At 41.3% G+C, this 18,241-nt stretch overlaps 1 protein-coding gene across 1 annotated transcript in view; it reads right to left on the bottom strand.

Annotated features, from left to right (window-relative positions):
- nell2a (neural EGFL like 2a) overlaps nt 1-18,241 on the bottom strand; it is a 95,658-nt gene that overhangs the window by 56,177 nt on the left and 21,240 nt on the right. The window contains exons 8-12 of the mRNA XM_081607860.1: nt 17,269-17,397; nt 13,703-13,805; nt 8,726-8,817; nt 6,145-6,250; nt 5,599-5,727 (exon numbers count right to left, since the gene is read on the bottom strand). Of these exons, the coding sequence (XP_081463986.1) occupies nt 5,599-5,727; nt 6,145-6,250; nt 8,726-8,817; nt 13,703-13,805; nt 17,269-17,397 (559 nt within the window). The remainder of the gene's footprint in view (nt 1-5,598; nt 5,728-6,144; nt 6,251-8,725; nt 8,818-13,702; nt 13,806-17,268; nt 17,398-18,241) is intronic.

Here is an 18,241-nt window from a genome sequence, read left to right as displayed (position 1 = left end):
ACTCCATCAGCAAATTGAGTCAATTTCAGGATTCTCTGTGAAGTCTCTGATGCAAAGGCTCACCACAAACACTGCAATCCAATTTTATAGAGGCAGCCAGGGCTGCTCTTGAGATGAATAGTCCGGATCTGAAGTGTTGATGTTGGAGGCACAGGTCTACCTGCTCGTACTTACTTTCCCACAGGTAATGAGACGGGCTCCTCCGTCCTTATTTCAACAACAAGGAACCTCGGAAAATGTTCGAGGAGAGGCAGCAATGAAAGAGAAAAAGAAAAAAAAACATGCGTATTTTCTGAGGGTTTTCAGTGGATTTGCAGAGATCTACTGGACATGTAACAAATGAGGCAGCCTTTTCTGATACAACGCTCTCATGCTAAGTTTATTTATACAGCACAAAACCCAGTTCGCTCAAAATCCTTTTGATTCAATCCGATTTATTCCAATATAACTCAAATCAGGCAGAATCAGGTGATTGTATAAAAAAATGAAAACATTACTGAATCTTCACTTTTCTACTCGCTTTCATCTGTAACAAAAGAAGAAGAGCGAGTTCCCTTTAGCAGAAAGAAACCTCCAAACAAACCAAGTTCAGCAACGATGACGACGACACGGACAAACAAAGACACTGAATCAGGTGTTACTTTCAGACAAATACAGTGCTGTGAAAAGTTAGATTCTTCTATTTTATACATATTAATAGATAATTGAATAAAAGTTAACATTGGACAAATTTACCCTGAATAAGTACAACAGATGAATTCACCTATTTGGGGGGGGGGAGCTATCCAAAACAGGTTAGTTCTTTGTGAAAAAGTAACCTTCCCCTTGATGCATTAGCCAAGAGTAACCAATATTTGGACAAATTAATTGAAATCTTTAGCCAGACTGAGGTCGGATTACTACCAGACCTGTAGAAAAAAGGTGAAACAACATGAAGTAGACAAAAATATCTAAAAAAAAAAATAAATAAATTTAAAAAAAAGCATCAGATCCTGCCACAATCTAAAGAAAAATCTACTTTTTGGAGCTTTATATCCTGCTATAATGTTATTCCATTACAAAAAACGTAGCTGGAGTGTTGCTTTGATACATTCATGCATGTTTGAGGATTCCTTGGACCATCCAGGGGCAAATTAAAACCTGCTCATACAATGTCCTGCCTATTTCCCCGAAGCTGCTCCTTGGAGCTGCGGTCTCCAGCCGAGCTCCTCAAGACTAGCGGTAGCAACAATTAGCAAACACCTGGTGGAACCGCACATCTGCTGAGCTCCTTATACAAACTACAACAATCCTAAAAACGGTTGTAAACAGTGTCATGGTGAAGCACTGTTGTGATGATGTGCTGAAGGGAGAGTGTTGGAAAGGACGTTCTTAAAAAGATTTGGCTGTGATGCAAAGTCCAACTTCTTTTGATATCTCCAGCAACTGAAGGTTACGGAGTTACTTGATTGTGCTAAGAAATGGATTTATGTGCATGGAAAACACATAACGCCCTTCCCTCCCTTAACAACTCTCAGTCTTACAGAGCCATTTGTAAGGCTTGAGACACCAACTAACCACAGAGAGCATTAGAGGTCCGTCTCAGATCAGAACGGTCTTCTGCTTAGATTTACATCCGGATTTTGATTAGCTCACTCTGAGACCTCGTTCAACTAAAAACCAACATATTAGCAGCTCAATGTCTGATTGTCTGATCCTTTATTTTCAGAAATATTGTGACACTTTATAATGGGACACAAAGGCTTGTCACGATAACAAATTGGTGCTGGATGATAAATTGTCTCAAAAGTTATCGCGATAAATGATGACATTGTTATTTTGAGACCATTTTAAAATTTCATATTTTCTGCACTATAAGGCACACCTAAAAATCTTCAATTTCCTCAAAAGCCGACAGTGCGCCTTATAATCCGGTGCGCCTTATATATGGACCAATATAGAGCCACAACAGGTCTAGCAACATGGTAAGCAGCCGCCGACTTCATTTTCCCCCGTAGAAGAAGAAGTGCGTGGTGCATGCTGGGATAGTTGTCAGAACGCTGGTTTGTTAATAAAGTTTGATAATACATTTAAAGCCAGGGGGGCGGAGGGGCGGAGGAAGAGAGACAGAGACTGTGGCAGCAGCGTGTCGGTTGGTCTGTGTTACCCAGAATGCAGTTGGGCACAATATCGCAACACCAACACCGTGAGTGAAACAACGACTGGGGCAGCCTACTATAGAAAGCACTCGGGGACCATCTCTTTACAAATGTGGATGTGTAATAATAGAGTACGGCACAAATTGGCAACCCGAACTGAAGCGTCTATTCTATACGCCTTATATATGAAAGCCGTTTTAATAGGCCATTGTGCGGAAAATACGGTAACATGATGGAAATAGCAAAATAAGGTAAGAACTCATTCTCAAAGATCTTAAATTACAATGAACACTGGAACTGAAAGATATTTTAAATATCCAAAATAAATACACAAAACGACACAAACAACAGATAAAAATGAATTTATGAAATCTCTATAAACAAAATTGACCTTCAAAATAAGGGATAGTTGAGACCAATGCACCAGACTGAAGACTTCTGTCTTCAAGTTTTTGGTAGAAATAGAAAGAAAAGAGAAAAGTGATAATAAATTATTTAATCAAATGAGCGAAAGTGAGATCTACATTGTTTTAGACGTCTTTCTGGGTTCTTCTCTCACCTGAATGAGGCATCGATCATTTTGCTCACCATGGTTTGTTGGCTTTGAAACAATTTCAGACCCATAGATGTTGACAACATCCACTTAATAAAACCATAAAAGTCGCCAAATGCAAAAAAAGACATGGCTGCAGTCCACATATGCTGCTAAAAATGAACTCATACGTCTTCATTTGAAACTCTAATTATGACAGTGAAAGAGGATGGCAGACGAATCCAAATAATGCGCTTTCTGGAGCCTGGGCCGGCTAATGAACATGTACAACAAATATATTTGCCTACATTTGAACAGCTGAATGACTTATAAAGAATGATGCATTGACTAGCACTTGAAATTAGCATACCACATTTATCTCAAAATAATACCTACCTAATGGTAATATTAATTATCTTGACTCAGAGCAAACAATGTTTTCAGTGCGACCATGGCTACGCACTGTTACGTTTAATTATGCGTTCATTTTCTGTCCGATTAAAACTCTGAAACCTACAGGTTTTCTTCCCCTACATTTACATCAGATCGTTTTGTGCCAAAGCAGATTCCCTAAAGCCAACCACCCGGGAAAACAGTCCTATCAGTAAAGTAACGTGATAAACCTCCGAATCACTGCATCTTACGTTCAGCAATCCGCACGATAGCAGCAGAATCCCTCTACGGCTTGATTAATGCACCAGCCTCATCTTGATAGAGCTGACGGAGCAGATCCGACAGGGAGTGTCTGAACTGCTGCTAACAAAATAGGCAGAGACGTTTGCCCGCCAACAGATGCTCCATAACAGCCCACACCACGAAAAGAGAAGATCAAGCAGGCTGTATATCGACAGGGCAGCTTCTCAGGGTCAGGAGAGGAGGAAGGAGAATTGCTTTGAAGAAGCCTCGTTCGCTCATTAATGCTCGAGACGCACGAGGATGGCAGTTCCTACGTTTTCGACTGCAGGAGTGATAAAGTTATTAGCTTTAATGATGCAGCGGGTAAGACTCAGCAAAGACGACAGAGGAGGAATTCGGTTTCATGCACGAGTATTTGAACCCGACGTCAACAGCAAGTGACCTGTTCATTGAGGGGTGGAGGAGGTTTTTTTATTGTTATTGTTATTTTCAGCTGGGTAATTTAAAATGCAATCAGAGAAAAGTTACATTTTTACCATACAAGACTACATACTCCAACCTTCTTATTCTTCTTCTCTTTTATCTTTTTGTCTCAGGAGTCTTCACAGCGAATCATTTAGTCCTACGCCTTCCATTCTCTCACACCAACTAACTTCATGTCCTATTTCACCGCATCCATAAATCCATAAATCCATAAATCTCCTCTCTGGCCTCCTGCCTGGCAGCTTCGACCTCTGCATCCTTCTGCTGATATAATTAGTAGCTGTGTTTTGATTGATAAATAGAGCTGCGCAAATTGGAATTACAAAAAATATGGTCCAAAAAGGATTTTGCGTGTGGATGAGGTTGTTTTTCAGCCCTAACAAAATTTGTGTATTTCACAAAACCGCAATGGAAACTTTTTTTTTCTCTTCTTCTTCCTTCTCCGCATCAAGTCAGTTTCTGTACAGCAGCAACGAGCTTATTCGTAAGCACTGGTTTCCATGTACAATTGCTAACTTCGATTTTCCCAAAAAGCCGCATGAGCAGCCGCTCCGAAGCGCAAGGAGCTTGTCGTTGTAAAATGCCTGATTGAGGCCCTGCTGTCTCTTCTGACTGATAAAAACTCAGGTCAGCAGACTTCTTCCCATTTGATTTTAATTGTTTCTTATTTAATGAAAACAGCACAATTTTTAAACTGTGTTTTGTCGATATTAGATCGAAAAAGTCCTATGCGCATTTGTAATGGAAACCCGTCTACCGTCTCTTCCCTGAACATGTCCAAGTCATCTCAATCTGGCCTCTCTCACTGGATCTCCAAAACATCTACAGTGAGCCGTCCCTCTGATGTACTCGTCCCTCATCCATCCTCGTCCCTCTCCAGGAGAAGGTCAACATCTTGACCTCTGCGACCTTCAGCTCTGCCTCCTCCTTGGTTCTGTCTCTGAACTGTACAACGCCATGATCTCACTACTGTCTCATACACCTTTCCTTTCATTCTTGCTGATGCCCTTTTATCACACTTGACACATATCTCCACCCATCTTAACCTGCTTCCACACGCTTCTTCGCCTCTTTTCCACGCTCTCCGTCGCTCTGTATCGTTGGCCATTAAAGTACTTATAGTCTTTTGCATTCTTCAAGTACTTCACCTTCAAAAATGGTTCTTTATAGAACCAGCAAACAAATGTAGTAAACACGCACTACTGCTTATGCTGACAATGACGCGATCTCTGTAATTTGAAAAGTAAGTGTCATAAATATTAAGGCACGGGCAACAATGTGTTTCCTGGAATGTGGAAAAGGATAAAGACACCAAACCCGTTCCAGTACAACCGCTTGAATCGTTTTTCTTCCACCTTGCACTACTATACCGTACTTCCAAATAAAACACAGCTAAGTTTTTGGCTCTAATATCAGAAATTGCGGAAAAGTTGTAGTGTCTTGAACACTTTGTAAGCCACAATACACACGTCCTCCTCACTAAACTCGCTTCGATTTTCCACCTTCTTATTTCAATGTCACCCACGCTGTTATATTTGTCTGCTGTCATGGATGATGCACAGGGTTATCCTGAGCCAGGACTGCTCTGTAAATCTTGGGGTGTAAAAATAACATTAGTTTCACAATGCCACCTTCTTCCCAGAGGGCACTCTTTTTTTTTTTCCTTTTTTTTATTCATACGACCTTTTCGAATGCGACTCACGCACATCAACACAAACAAGAAGAAAGAAAGCCCTGAATGCCCTCTCGTGTAGGGCAAACTAACTTCGGGTTAAAGCCGGGATGTTGTTATTCAGAGGCCTGTCGTACCTTCGCAGTAGGCGTTATCATCGCGCAGTGGGCGGAAGCCGTCCTTACAGACGCAGCAGTCTCCTGCCTCCAGGTTCACACAGTCAGAGTGCTCCGTGCAGCCGTGGCCCTCTGAGCAGAAGTCATGACCTGCAGCAGGCGCGCATCCGCAAAGGTCGAAACACACAGAGGAGACGGGAGGAAAGGTTTTGCTTCAGGATCATTTACTTTGCTTCGTGGTGTATTAACTGTCGAGTCTCTTACTGGCATATTTAGGCAAAAATACTAGTAGTTGCTCTAGAAACTAAAGAAAATGTTAAAAGTATGTATTTTCTACATGTCAGTTTTCACCAGAAAAAGTAATCAGTATATGGGAGTCTTTTCTTAATAAATAAATGTTCCCAAATGTTTTTGTTTTTTTTATGTATGATTTTTTTTAAGGGTGTTTTAGAGATATTTTCCAGATGTAGACGACACTCAACAATAAAACTCCTGGTCTATCTGGTTAGCATTATTGCAGAATAACGGGCTGCCTAAAACATTTACAGCAAGAACAATCTTCCGTACCTCTGCAGACTTTACAGCATCTGCTGCTCAACGTGATTTGCTCCGACTCCGGGCAGCTGAGTTCAGGACAGGGATCGGTGGGGACAACCCGATGCATGCTTCGCTCCTGTGAAGGGCACATCAAAATTCCCATGAGCTACTTCTCGGGTGAACTCTGCTATCCTCCTTCATTTTCTCAGGTCCTGAGGATAATTATGTAGGTAATTATTCATCTATTGTGTTTCCTTTTCCAATGTTCCGCTCTCCCTCTTCCTCCCACGTTCATTACAGTCCAATTACGGATTGGGCCACTCAGAGATTTTTCTTCTTTCTTTTCTTTTTTTACCCCCGAATCTATGTTTGGAGGTGAGAAAAAGAAATAGTGTGTCTTTATTAAAGGAGACAAATGGTGAATCAAACATTTGGATTAAGTCTGCATTTAGTCAGTGTGTGAAACTGATTAGAGGTTATCTTTTCCCCACATGCCTGTAGCCAGCTTCCCTAATGATCTAATCTGTGCGCGTCCCACTGATGCTAATTTGGACTCATTAAAATTCTGAGATAGCGAGGATGACAACAATCAAACATCTCAATCAAACAAACGTTTTACTTCATCTTCAGATGGTCTCCTGGTAAAAGCTGTCTGTGATGTTTCAGTTCATCGTAGTCTTGTGTGAAATCCTGATAAACTTTTCTCCAAAACATCTAAACAAAACAAAACAAAAAAGTTTCCCTGCTAGCAGTACTTCTCGCCAGCCACCCTAAAAACCTACGCCATCTTTCTCAGCCAGCAGGCAGACAGAAGATCAGAGGCATGACAAGCAGCTGTCAAGGGGAGCCCGGAGAAGTTTGCCGCGGTGGGCTGACTGACAGCCCTCCCCTTCCCCACTTCTTTGATCTGCCGGGGGGCTGCCAGTCATTTTTGCGGGGACTACAGATGGGCCAGGTGTGGAGCGAGCGAGCCAGACAGCTGTCTGGAGCGGCTCATTCCAGCAGTTCATTGGAACCCAGGAATCGCTTGGTTTGTTATGGCGCAGACGGGTGATTAAAACTTCAGATCACTTTTCTGTGATTGATTGAGCCTGTCTGGTGCAATGCCATCAAGTGAAGTGCTCCCAAAAGTGAGCTACGCACCCATCTGGTGCGGCAGGCGGACAAAAGTTAAACATTTTGAATAATTACTTAATAGAACTAATTTGAGTCAACATTGTGTCTGATGACTGGCTTTGAAAAACGGCTGCAGTCGGTGACAGATGCACCGCAGAGGAGCTGAGCTGAGCCTCTTGTCTACTGCAAGGCACAACTCAGCCGAAGTAGATATGTGAATTTGGAGCAATGTTTCATCAGGGTAAAGATAGGGGAGCTTCTAACACATATGAAAACACAATAGGAATGAGTGCAGTCGGGTTAAATTGCCTTGGTCTGATTCTTTTCTAACACACTCGATTTTCAGTTGTTGTTTGATTCATTTGACACTATTTTTGCAAACAGACTAAATGAAACTGTGTTTTCTTCAATTGCCGCATGTTGGTTTCACGTTACTCATCTGTCTGAATAAAGTGGACCAATCATGTTGGGTTACTTTTCTCCTTTTCTGCCAGTATCCAAGGAGATCCTCCGGGCTCCTAGTGTGGAGAACTAAAATCGTTCTTCATTTTCGACACAAATAACCTTTGTGATAAGTTATCGAACTTCAAATTTACATTTTATCCAAATGAAACAATGATGTTGGCTTACATCAATAGTTCACTGGATTTTTTCCAGTTGACTTTGGACGTTCGCTTCAGCTTCGCCCAACTTAACGTTTTGCTAAAAACACATAAAAAAAAAGATATTTCCAAAGATACTAAAATTAAAATTCATCAAATGGCCAAAATTAAGGTGGCAAAATCTTATAAGAACGTGGGAACTATTGTCAATATTCTATTTGATATTTAGAATATTTTGGTACCTTTGTATCCAGTTCTCCCTTGAAATCGATATTTTAGTATTAAGACTTTTACCTGGATTAATGAAGGATTTAATAAAACTACTAACAGCAAAAGAGGTTTGTGTAAATGTGCTCTACATGAAAACCAAACCAGTGATCTTAGATTTGCACTGTTTGTTTTGTTTTACACAAGTGACCCCGTGTTCTGACTTCTTTCTTTGTTTTGTGTCTCTAGGAGTTAAATGCGGCTGAGTAAATGTTTCTGGTGTGTTCAAATGTGAAGATTCAGAGCAGTGAGGGACTTAGAGTGACTCCACTTCACCTTAGAGTGAATACTGATGTCTGCAGCTAAAGAAAGAAGATCACGGTTAAGTGCAGCAGCACATTGCAGAGCTTAGAAAAAGTTGTTTGGGACAAAGAAGGCCAGCAAAATTAGCTCAAGCAGAAAAAGCAGCTCGGTAAGCCCGAATTTTGTAAAGCTAGCCCACTTTGGATATGCAATAAGCATTTAGTCAGACAGCAGACTGCACACTGTGACACAGACATCGATAGTGTAATAGCTACGACCTGAGTTACGGCCCAATTGTCTTTCAGGGGAGGATTTTGATTCAATTCTTTTCACTGAACAGGGTGCAGCGCGTGTTTCTGAGTGTATGTGCTGACTTGACTTACCCGGCATTCAAACAGCAGGCACCTGCCAGAAGAGTCGCGCACAGCCTTCTGATCTCCCTCCACCAACTCTCTTCCACCGAACAGGCAGACAGCTGGTGGGAGAAACACACACACGCGCGCACACGCACACACACACATACACAAGCACACGCACATACACAAGCACACGCACACATAAATGTGTGCACTATATAGTGCACTTGTATAGTGCGCTGAAGAAAGCGCACTATACAAGTAAACAAAGACTTAGCAGCCCAACTTCACATTTTTTTATGTTATACTTAAGATAAGGATCTGCCTTTTTTTTCCTACATACAGCATGTCAACAAGAAGATGTGAGCTAGCAAAAAATATTTAATTATATTACCTGAATTATGGGATTTTTTTTAGGTAAAGAACAGCTTGAATTATTCTGTGCAAACATGTTTTCACTGCTTCATAGACCAGAGCAAACAAGTTGAAAAAAAAACAACTTTAAGATAAACTGAGCTCAAAAGGAACAGCATAGCTAGTTTCCCGCTAACCCCACGACTGGACAGGAATAGTCAAAATGGCTAAATAAACAGTTTAAAGAATAAGATATGTGCCTTGTCTGTAAATAACTTAAGGTAATGCTCCAACGCATCCACTGGAACTAATACAGTCCATGCACCAAAAGACTGAAATGTCTGAATTCATTTTGTTTTGTGGTAAATTAGCTGAGATGGGACAAAGTTCCTGGATTTAAAACTGAGGCCTGAGGTTGAATAATATTTTAATTGATAGAAAGTATTGTGTTTGTTCCTGGGGATTAACATGAATAAATCCCTAATCTGATTTTTCGTAAAGTCATAACGTAACGGTTTGGTGACCTAAACTACAAACAACAACTAGAGAAAAATTAGGTTTTATTTTTTTCTTACGTTTTGAGTTTCTCTCCAAATTTCCCAACACCGAAGCCAGAGCTGCTTAACATGCCTGACATATTCCGTTCTTATCATCAGAAGCTCCTTAAAGCTTTTTAAAGCCTCAGGTAAATGAGAGTCAGACCAAATCAAGCATGTTAAACCCAATTAAGAAGTGCGACAGAAGAAGTGATGACATAGTTAATGTGTTGAGAGAGAAAAGCACTTCCCGGCGCTGCCTTAACAAGAATCTGTTTTAAATAATGAAAGAGGCCGGCAAGAGGGCGGAGGGGGCACTGCACAACAACAACGTGGGTAGAAAGAGCCCCGGCTTGATGATGCGCTGGGGGGGGGGTCAGACGGGTTCAGGCTGATGCGAGGGGCAGGGATGATCGACACCGCCGGTCGGGTACCATCACAGAGCGGTGGACGATGAAAGCGGATGGCTCATCAAGCGCCATGCTTGGCAGACAATCGAAAAGGAAAAAGACAAACAAAGTGCAACCCTCTCCCCTGCTAGGCTGAGTAAAATGAGATAAGTCTTTAATTTGGAGGATGAATCGTGTCTTTGTTGAGGAGAAATATATGTGGTGCTGTTCTCTCAAAAGCTGCAGCATGCCTCATTAGCTGCGTGCACCTCGTTCAGATGAGTGAGCTCAGGAGTGTTGGGTTTTAAGAGCGACGTGTTTATGTTAAGAGAAACCTTGCTGCAGACAGATTTAGGGTTAAAGTCTAACCGTGCTGCAACCCCCTGAAACGATGCTGAGGCAAGATGCTTAGAAGCCAGGACTAATGGCTTCCTTTCTGACCTGAATCTGATCTTGTAGCGCCTCTCGCAAAGGCAGCTGGAGAGCGGCAGCGCAAGTGTGTGGGAGTTCGTGACAAGCGAGTTCTCAAATGAAGTCCACTTGCACAACGAGAGAAGTCAAATCCATAAAGGAATAGACACATTCTGCAGCGGTATTTTCGTCTTTATTTGGTGTGTGAAGGAATATTTCTGTGTGTGTGTGAACCTGGAAATCCTTATCACACGCCATTTACATTAAACCTTGATCAACTAAGGACTTTCACTTTTTTGTGTTGTATTTTTCAAACAGTGATAATGATATTGATGTTTTGCATCATTGTCCTGCTTTCTAATGTGAGTACGCTCAGACTTCATTTCAAAATCTACTAGCCGTATTTTCTGACAAAAATCAAAATTTAAGGATCCATGAGAGATGGCGAAATGTTCAGGTCCTACTTTCCAAAACTTCTTGGGGATCAGCAACAACAGTGGCTTTCACCTTCAAATCCTTTCATGAACAACATTTTTGCTCGTCTCCTTCGTGCTTTTGAATAATGAACACAAAACCGGCCGTCTAGTGTTTCGTAGTGATTTTCGTTTGTGACCTTCTGTAGTTGTCTGTGTGGTCTTGGAGTAATTCTGGCAATGAGTAACGGCTGCCAAAGTGGTTTACTTTGTTCCAATGACTTAGAAATGGCTTTGTAGTCCTCTCCCCACTGACTGATGTGAATGACTTTGATTCTCATCTGTTCACGGATTTCTTTACATCAGGACATTTGTTGCTTTCAGCCCAATCCGTGTCATCAGACAGGTTCTGTTTAAGTCATATCTTGTTTCCAGCATCAGTCAAGGATTGAACTCAGCTTTCCGAGACAAAGGGGGGAATTACTTTTTCAGACAGCCAGGTAGTTTCAGGTTGCTTTTCCACCATAATAAATGAGTTCATCATCTGAAAAAGTCTCAGGTTTGACTTTGTTAGGTATTAAAATTTGTAAGGTGATTTTAAATGTTTAGGTTGGATATAAAAAGCAAACAGAACAAATCTGACAGGGAGCAAATACTTATTCACAGCACTACCAGGGTTTTAATTTAACAAACCCTGGATCAGACAGAGTTAAACTTGCCACTGGCGTACAGGGTATCTAAAGGTTTCAGCAAGTCAAATAAAAAAAACAAAATTTTTAATGCCATCATGAATCAAATTTAAGAAGTGTAAATATAGGTTATGGCTGAGGAAACTTCCTGGATTATAATCAGGTATACCAATAACTGAACTCAGCTTCATGCTTCTCATATTGCTCTCTACAGCCTTAAGGCCTCATAGTGATCAGGCTAAAAGATTTTTTTTTTTTGCATCTAGTCTTGTATGGATTGGCAGCATCAGTCAGCCAGTGGCAAAAATTAATGTCGTCCAGCCAACCGCAGATAAATTTACATGACAGAGGCATAAAGCTAGCTAGCTATAGCAAGTGTATATTAGTGTTGAGAATAAATAATTCTGTGTTTTCCTTCCATCTCTTTTCTTTAGGTTTAGCTAAGCTACAGCTAAGCTAAACCTAAAGGAAATCACATGTTAGGAAATGCAAATGAGAGCTGGGGTAAAGGATGGCGCACTCGGGAACGCCCTCTTTGGGGCGTAGCTCAGAGAGACAAAGGGAATGGGAACCTCTTGTGGGATGCAACTTTGACTGTTAGCTCTTAAAGGTAGCAGGTCACAATGGACCAGCTGTATTCATGAATTCAACTCTTCTGTAACCTCATACATAAAGAAGTCAGCATGGAGAACAGATAATTCTCCGCACTAGTAAAAGCTTCCTCAACCACCTCACAAAATGCACAGAATGCAATGAAGACGTTAGCGTGCGACTCAAACTTTTGTCTGACAGAAAAGTCCCGCAAGGAAAAAAGAAAAAAAAAAAATACATTAAATATTTCCACCATAACAGAATTTAAGATCTAGTATTAGCACATTTAAGGCCAGCTTACATTTTCATTTAGGAATTTAAGACATCTTAAGGCCTTCATTTTTGACTCACAAATTTAAGATTTTAAAGGCACGTGGACACCTTGTGATAAAAATTACGCATCTAGCAAAATTAATGATAGACTTTAATTAGTTTAACAAACAATCTTATTTTTGCTGTTTGAACATTTTAAAATGTGACGGGCTGCAACTGTTGTGAAATGCCGCTCAATGAGATAAAAAATGTTAAGGTAGTATCGCCTATTCTTTCCTGAGACCAACGGTTTCTTTTCCTGACAGAGCCGAACCTCGTCTTATGTCACGCATGCAAACGAAGCCGGAGAGCAACAGAAGAAGAACGTGGGAGTTGGTGAGGAGCGAGCTCTGAAAAGAAGTCGGCTGGCACTACGTGTGAAGTCAAATCTGCAACAAAATACTATGCAACCAACATTCTGTATTATTGTATTTTCATGTGATGTCTGATCTTATATAGATAAGGCAAATAATAAGAATATAAGCAATTATAAGCCTCAGAATAAGGTGATTAGAATGTATAAACAACATGTAAGCTGGACATTGATCCAGACACTGGCAGTTTTTTTCTAACATTTTACAAAAACTTTTTTTTTTTTAATTTAGAAAAAAAACTATTCCATGGTGTGAAAGGATAATATCCACTGAAATCCATTTGTAATGAGAGTGGAAATGAGAGAATATGAGATGCAGACTGCTGCTGTGAAGAGGCTAATAAGAGTTCATTGCTCAGCTCAAAGACTTTTGGAAAAGAAAAAAAAAAAAAAACCCGACCCTCTTTGTAGCAACGTGATGAAACAGAATTATTTATCCCCCCAGCCAGAACGCATGAGCGCTAAAAGTTAAAAAATGGACATTTATGGAGACGCTGCCAAGCGTGCGCCTCATTTTGGGCCTTTAACATTTAACACTTCGCTCCTCTTCACTTTCCTCAGAGCGGCAGCGTGTCGCACCACAAATAGGAAGTACTTTTCATCGCACGCAGCGATCCCAGATTCACTGGCTCACGTCTGTGTGACTGCTGGCCATCTGTGTTTTGAAGCCAGCTTGTGAATAATTGATTGGTCCGCGTATATGCCGAAAGGACGGACTCATCTCGAGGGACGTGTTAGGATGTAGCTTAGCAACACGGCGGAGCCCTGGTCAATTGTCAGGGAGCCCTGGTGGAGGCGTCGTGTTTGCTCTCTGGATGTGCTTGTGGAGGCTGTTCCGCTCTGATCTGGAGTGTGTGCGTGCGTGTGTGCCCGAGCTATAGCATCCGTGCTTTCGTAAGTGTAGGAAGGTGCAGAGGTTAAGAGTACTCCACTTACGCAGGCACTCCTTGCAGCAGGCTCCCTTCACGTAGGCAGGAGCCGTGCCTGCCGGGCACTGAGGGGGAGGGCAGGATATGGCCTCGCATTGCACCGTGCCGTTCTGCAGGAGATACAAAAATCATGTTGTTTGAACAATGACCAAACAACCACAACCCCCCCGCCAACCTTCCCGTGTCGAATTCTTAAAATATACGGCGCTGCGCACGAGTCTGCAAACCAATCGCCTCTACGCAGCTTCCCTTGCTCCCGCTGTGGAAGAGCGTCCTGACAGAATGATGCTGCCACTACCATATATCACCGTATGGATGGCTGCTACAGGGTGACGTGATTCTGAGCAGTGTTTTTGAACGTGAGCAAAAATATTCAACTCATGGCTTTTGATTTGACTTTGCTTGAAGAGAGAACCGTCTTCCATATGTGTGTTGTAGCCAGCTACAAACCAACCACAGCAGCCTTTTTTTTTAATTAAATTACAAAAACATGAACTCTATTTACTGACTGACTTCTGGGGAAAATTAGTACAGATTTCATTTAATGGTATCAGAGTAAATTACACCAATGCACAGGGTTTTTACTTAACATTGCAAAAACATATTTTTGGTTCTAGTGAAAGTATCTTAGTGTACTTGAAATAAGACAAAACTAACAGCAACAAACAGGAGATTGGTTCAAGCTAATAATAATTATGAAAAAGTACTAGTAATAAGTGCCAGTTGAACAAGACATTTTAACTCCATCTTGGACTTGATCTTGTTCAACTGGCAGATTATTTCACAAATAACTAGTAATTTTTCATCAATATTAAGGATTTACTGACCTAAAACAAGTTCCCAAATTTTGCTGAAAAGCTACTTATAAGTTAGTTTTGTCTTATTTCAAGTGTACTAATGTATTTTCTCTAGAAAGTAGACCAAAAATATTTAGTATGATTTTATGTTTCTGCAGTGTGTGAAAAGTTCTTAGAATGAGATAGCAATTGCTTTGCCTACTTCACGAACTACGTTGTGCTGACCTTTTCCACATAAGATCCCAATAAAATACAGCAAAGGTTTTGGTGAAATGTGACAAACGGTGAAAAAAATTACAAACTCAGAACCAACTGTGAACTGAGGAAGGAACTGACTGTATGAAGGAGCTGGAGGAGGCTTCAGCCAATCAAAAAGTTGTTACGCTTGCAACAACTTTGCTCACTTTAATCTACCAGATTTGAGATAAAACTCCTCAACTTTAAGGTTCCTATTTTCCATGAGTTATTTTGATTCATGTGGGTTAATGCCTTGCAAACAGCTGCACAATGCTATTCCCAAACCCATTCGTGAGAACAGCATGCGTAATTCAAAACAACCTGGTTGCTTTGATGAAACTCACACATCCTTAAAGAAAGTCTGCAGTGGCGTTCACAAATGCCGACTGCTGTTTTAACCAACCTAAATAAATTGGCCTTTGAGCATTTCTTAGCAGGAATATGGAGATAATGTGAATTGGGTTGTTAAACTGTTCCACTGCGATGGAGTCCTCCACATAAAGATCAGCATGCAACAGGGAGAGGATCAAACATTTACCTGATGAGACATTTTAAGTGGGTCTCCTAGCTGGTTCTCAAACCAGTTATTGTACAGAACCAGTAAAGAACTGGCCCATATTGTTGGTTTAGCAATGGAATACGGTAGGACAACATTTTTAAAGTTCTACAACAAAGCCTGAACCCTTCATTCTTTTGAACACCAGAGTTCAGCACAATAAGCACACTTTAGTTAAAAAGAAAATATCGTATTTTCCAGACTAAAGAGCACACCATACTATAAGACGCAGCTACAAATAAAAAATTTAAAAAATTGGAAAACGTACATATATAAGCCGCTGGTATCTCCGACGCTCTCGGTTTTCCATAAGGACCCAGCAGCAGAGGGCAGCAGAGGGCTGCGTCCTAATAAACCTGCTGGAGGACGCAGCCCTCAGTCTCCAACGCCGAACAGTGGTTCGTTCACGCCGAGTTTACGTGCAGCGGCTCTATTTCCCTCCTGTACTGCTAGACCGACAGCCCTCAACTTAAAAGCTGCATCATATGAATTAGAAAACATTTCTCCGTCGTACCTGCTGCTAGCATGTGCTTGTTCTGAATGAAAATTAGCACTTTCTTCTTTGATTTCCAAGTTTGACTTCCAATGATTCACTTCCTGCTAAAGAGCCCCCTGGTGGTTGAAGAAAAATCCACACCAGACTACAAGCCGCATGGTTCAAAGCGTGGGAAAAATGTACCGACTTATAGTCCGAAAAAATACGGTAAATAAATAACTGGTTTGTGAAAGCTATATTTTCTCAGCGCATGCAACACATTACAGTGGCGCCTACTTTCTGGCTGCTATGCCTGCAATTGACATCGTTTTCACGGCTGAGAGCTCTGTGACAGCAACATCTATGAACCTGATCCACATAATTGATAACATCTTAATGCCTCACCTTTGAATTTTAAAGGTCACATCTAATTGCTGCACATAAAGTAAGGAGCGCATCCCATCTAATTCCTTAATTGCAGCCGGGTAACGGCAAAAACAGCGTCCCTATAACGAATGTAGCTATTCCATTGGTTGAGTGGGTTGAACAAATTCCTGATGGTAATTATCATCTGTCAGGAGCAATTAGGTGCAGCACATTAAGAGATATGTGATTTCTTTGCTCTGTTTTTTTTCTTTTTTTTCTTTCCTCTCTCATTGCATGTTAGTTAGCGGTGCGTGAAGGTATCTGATTGGCTGGATCGAGCAGTTCAGTAGCTCCTTGGTGAGTGTCATGTTTCAAAACCGAGCGCGCTGACAAACGGTGAAATCTGCTCGCTGATGTGGAACTGGCCCAATATCTCCAGTCATTTATAATTCTTTACACTTTTTATATGGCAAAGTAAATGCCTGGGAGTATAATAATCCAAAGCGGAGCTGTTTGTGTTCAGCGTGGAGCACCATGGGAAGCAGTTTCATTTCTCTGGGGTTAGAAAATCTCATAATGTACTTAAAAAAAAAAAAAAAAAAAAGGCAATACAAGCTGATGACAGCAATTTGCAGCAATTCAACATCCAATCGTCTATCCAGCTCCAACATTTGCGAACTCAATCAAACATAAACGTGAAAAGCTAACTCGTGCATTTATAGCAGTGAACATGTGTGCGTCACATATGGATAACTGAGCCGTGTGCTCAAACAGCAACACAGACATGATTAAAAATGAATGTTCCCACACGCACACAAGCCTCACACTCTCGCACATAATTGCAGTGTTTATTTGATTACTCACTCAGATATTCGTAAACATAAGAACCAAGCAAATAATTTTTGATTATATTCATTCTTTTACACACCGGGAGATTAACTTTGAGTTTTTCTCTCTCTCTCTCTCCCTCCCTCACACACACACACACGCACGCACACACACACACACACACACACGCACGCACACACACCCACACATGCGCGCGCACACGCCCACACACACACACACACACACGCACACACACACGCACACACACACGCACACGCGCACACACACACACACGTCAAAGTGTGAAGTCCCACCGTGCACGTGCAGTTCCTGCAGCCATCTGTCCAGCCCTCGTCCTCCCTGTAGACGACCCCCTTGACGCTGCAGGTTCTCTCACAATAGCAGCCGTCCAGCCCGTTCATCTTCTCCTCAGCCCTGGACAGCTGCTCGCCCCGCCCGGAAAACACGAAGAAACAAAACGTTACGAGCCAAGAACGGAGGATTCCAGTCAGAGTTGGTCTGTTTCTATATCCGTACGCAGAAATTGGCGCTTCTGACACCTTTCGCGCACAGAGGGAGGCAAGCAGTGCGATCTCCTCGGTTTTTTTTTGTTGTTTTTTGGCAACAGCTTTGCACCGGACATTTACTTTATTTCTCAGCAAGATTTACTAAGGAGATTGAACTGTGTGAATAATATCTATGTGAAAGCAATTTGCTGCTTGTTTTTTGTTTTTATGTCAATTCTTAAGGCCACAAATACATCAGGTGCAGTGAACATGATCGTTGAGAGATTTTTCTTTACTTTTTTTTGCATTTTTAATTAACAGAGAGATCCAGTTCCTCTGAACTTTAAAAAGATTTATCTGACTAAAGACTTCAGAATGGTGTCTTTACATCAGAAAGTGAAACTGCAGATTGTTAAAGCCATTCCAGTGATGTACTCATCTGGAAATAACGTTACTTTAAAAAAAAAAAAAGTTAAAAATGTGACAAACACATTTGGTGATGTAGAGACTACACAAAAATGCCATAAAAATTGTATATAATTATTTTCTGATGATTTCATGTAAGTGAAGGTTCTTTGGTTTTTACTGCGGGGCGCAGTGGTTTGCCTGCTCACCTCCCTCTCACCAGAGTCCCTTGTCTCATTATCAGGGTTGTGTAAGTCTGATGGATCGTCTCTATCCTTAATTTATTTAACATCTGTTTATCGACCGTTGCTGTTGAAACATCGGCTGGTGTTTCCACAATAATAACACTTGTATTCTCTCTCTCTCTTTCAAAAAG

Source organism: Poecilia reticulata, chromosome 6 (genome assembly GCF_904066995.2).
Source record: "Poecilia reticulata chromosome 6, P_reticulata-male-v2, whole genome shotgun sequence".
NCBI lineage: Eukaryota > Metazoa > Chordata > Actinopteri > Cyprinodontiformes > Poeciliidae > Poecilia > Poecilia reticulata.
This window is presented reverse-complemented; position numbering and strand designations above follow the sequence as displayed.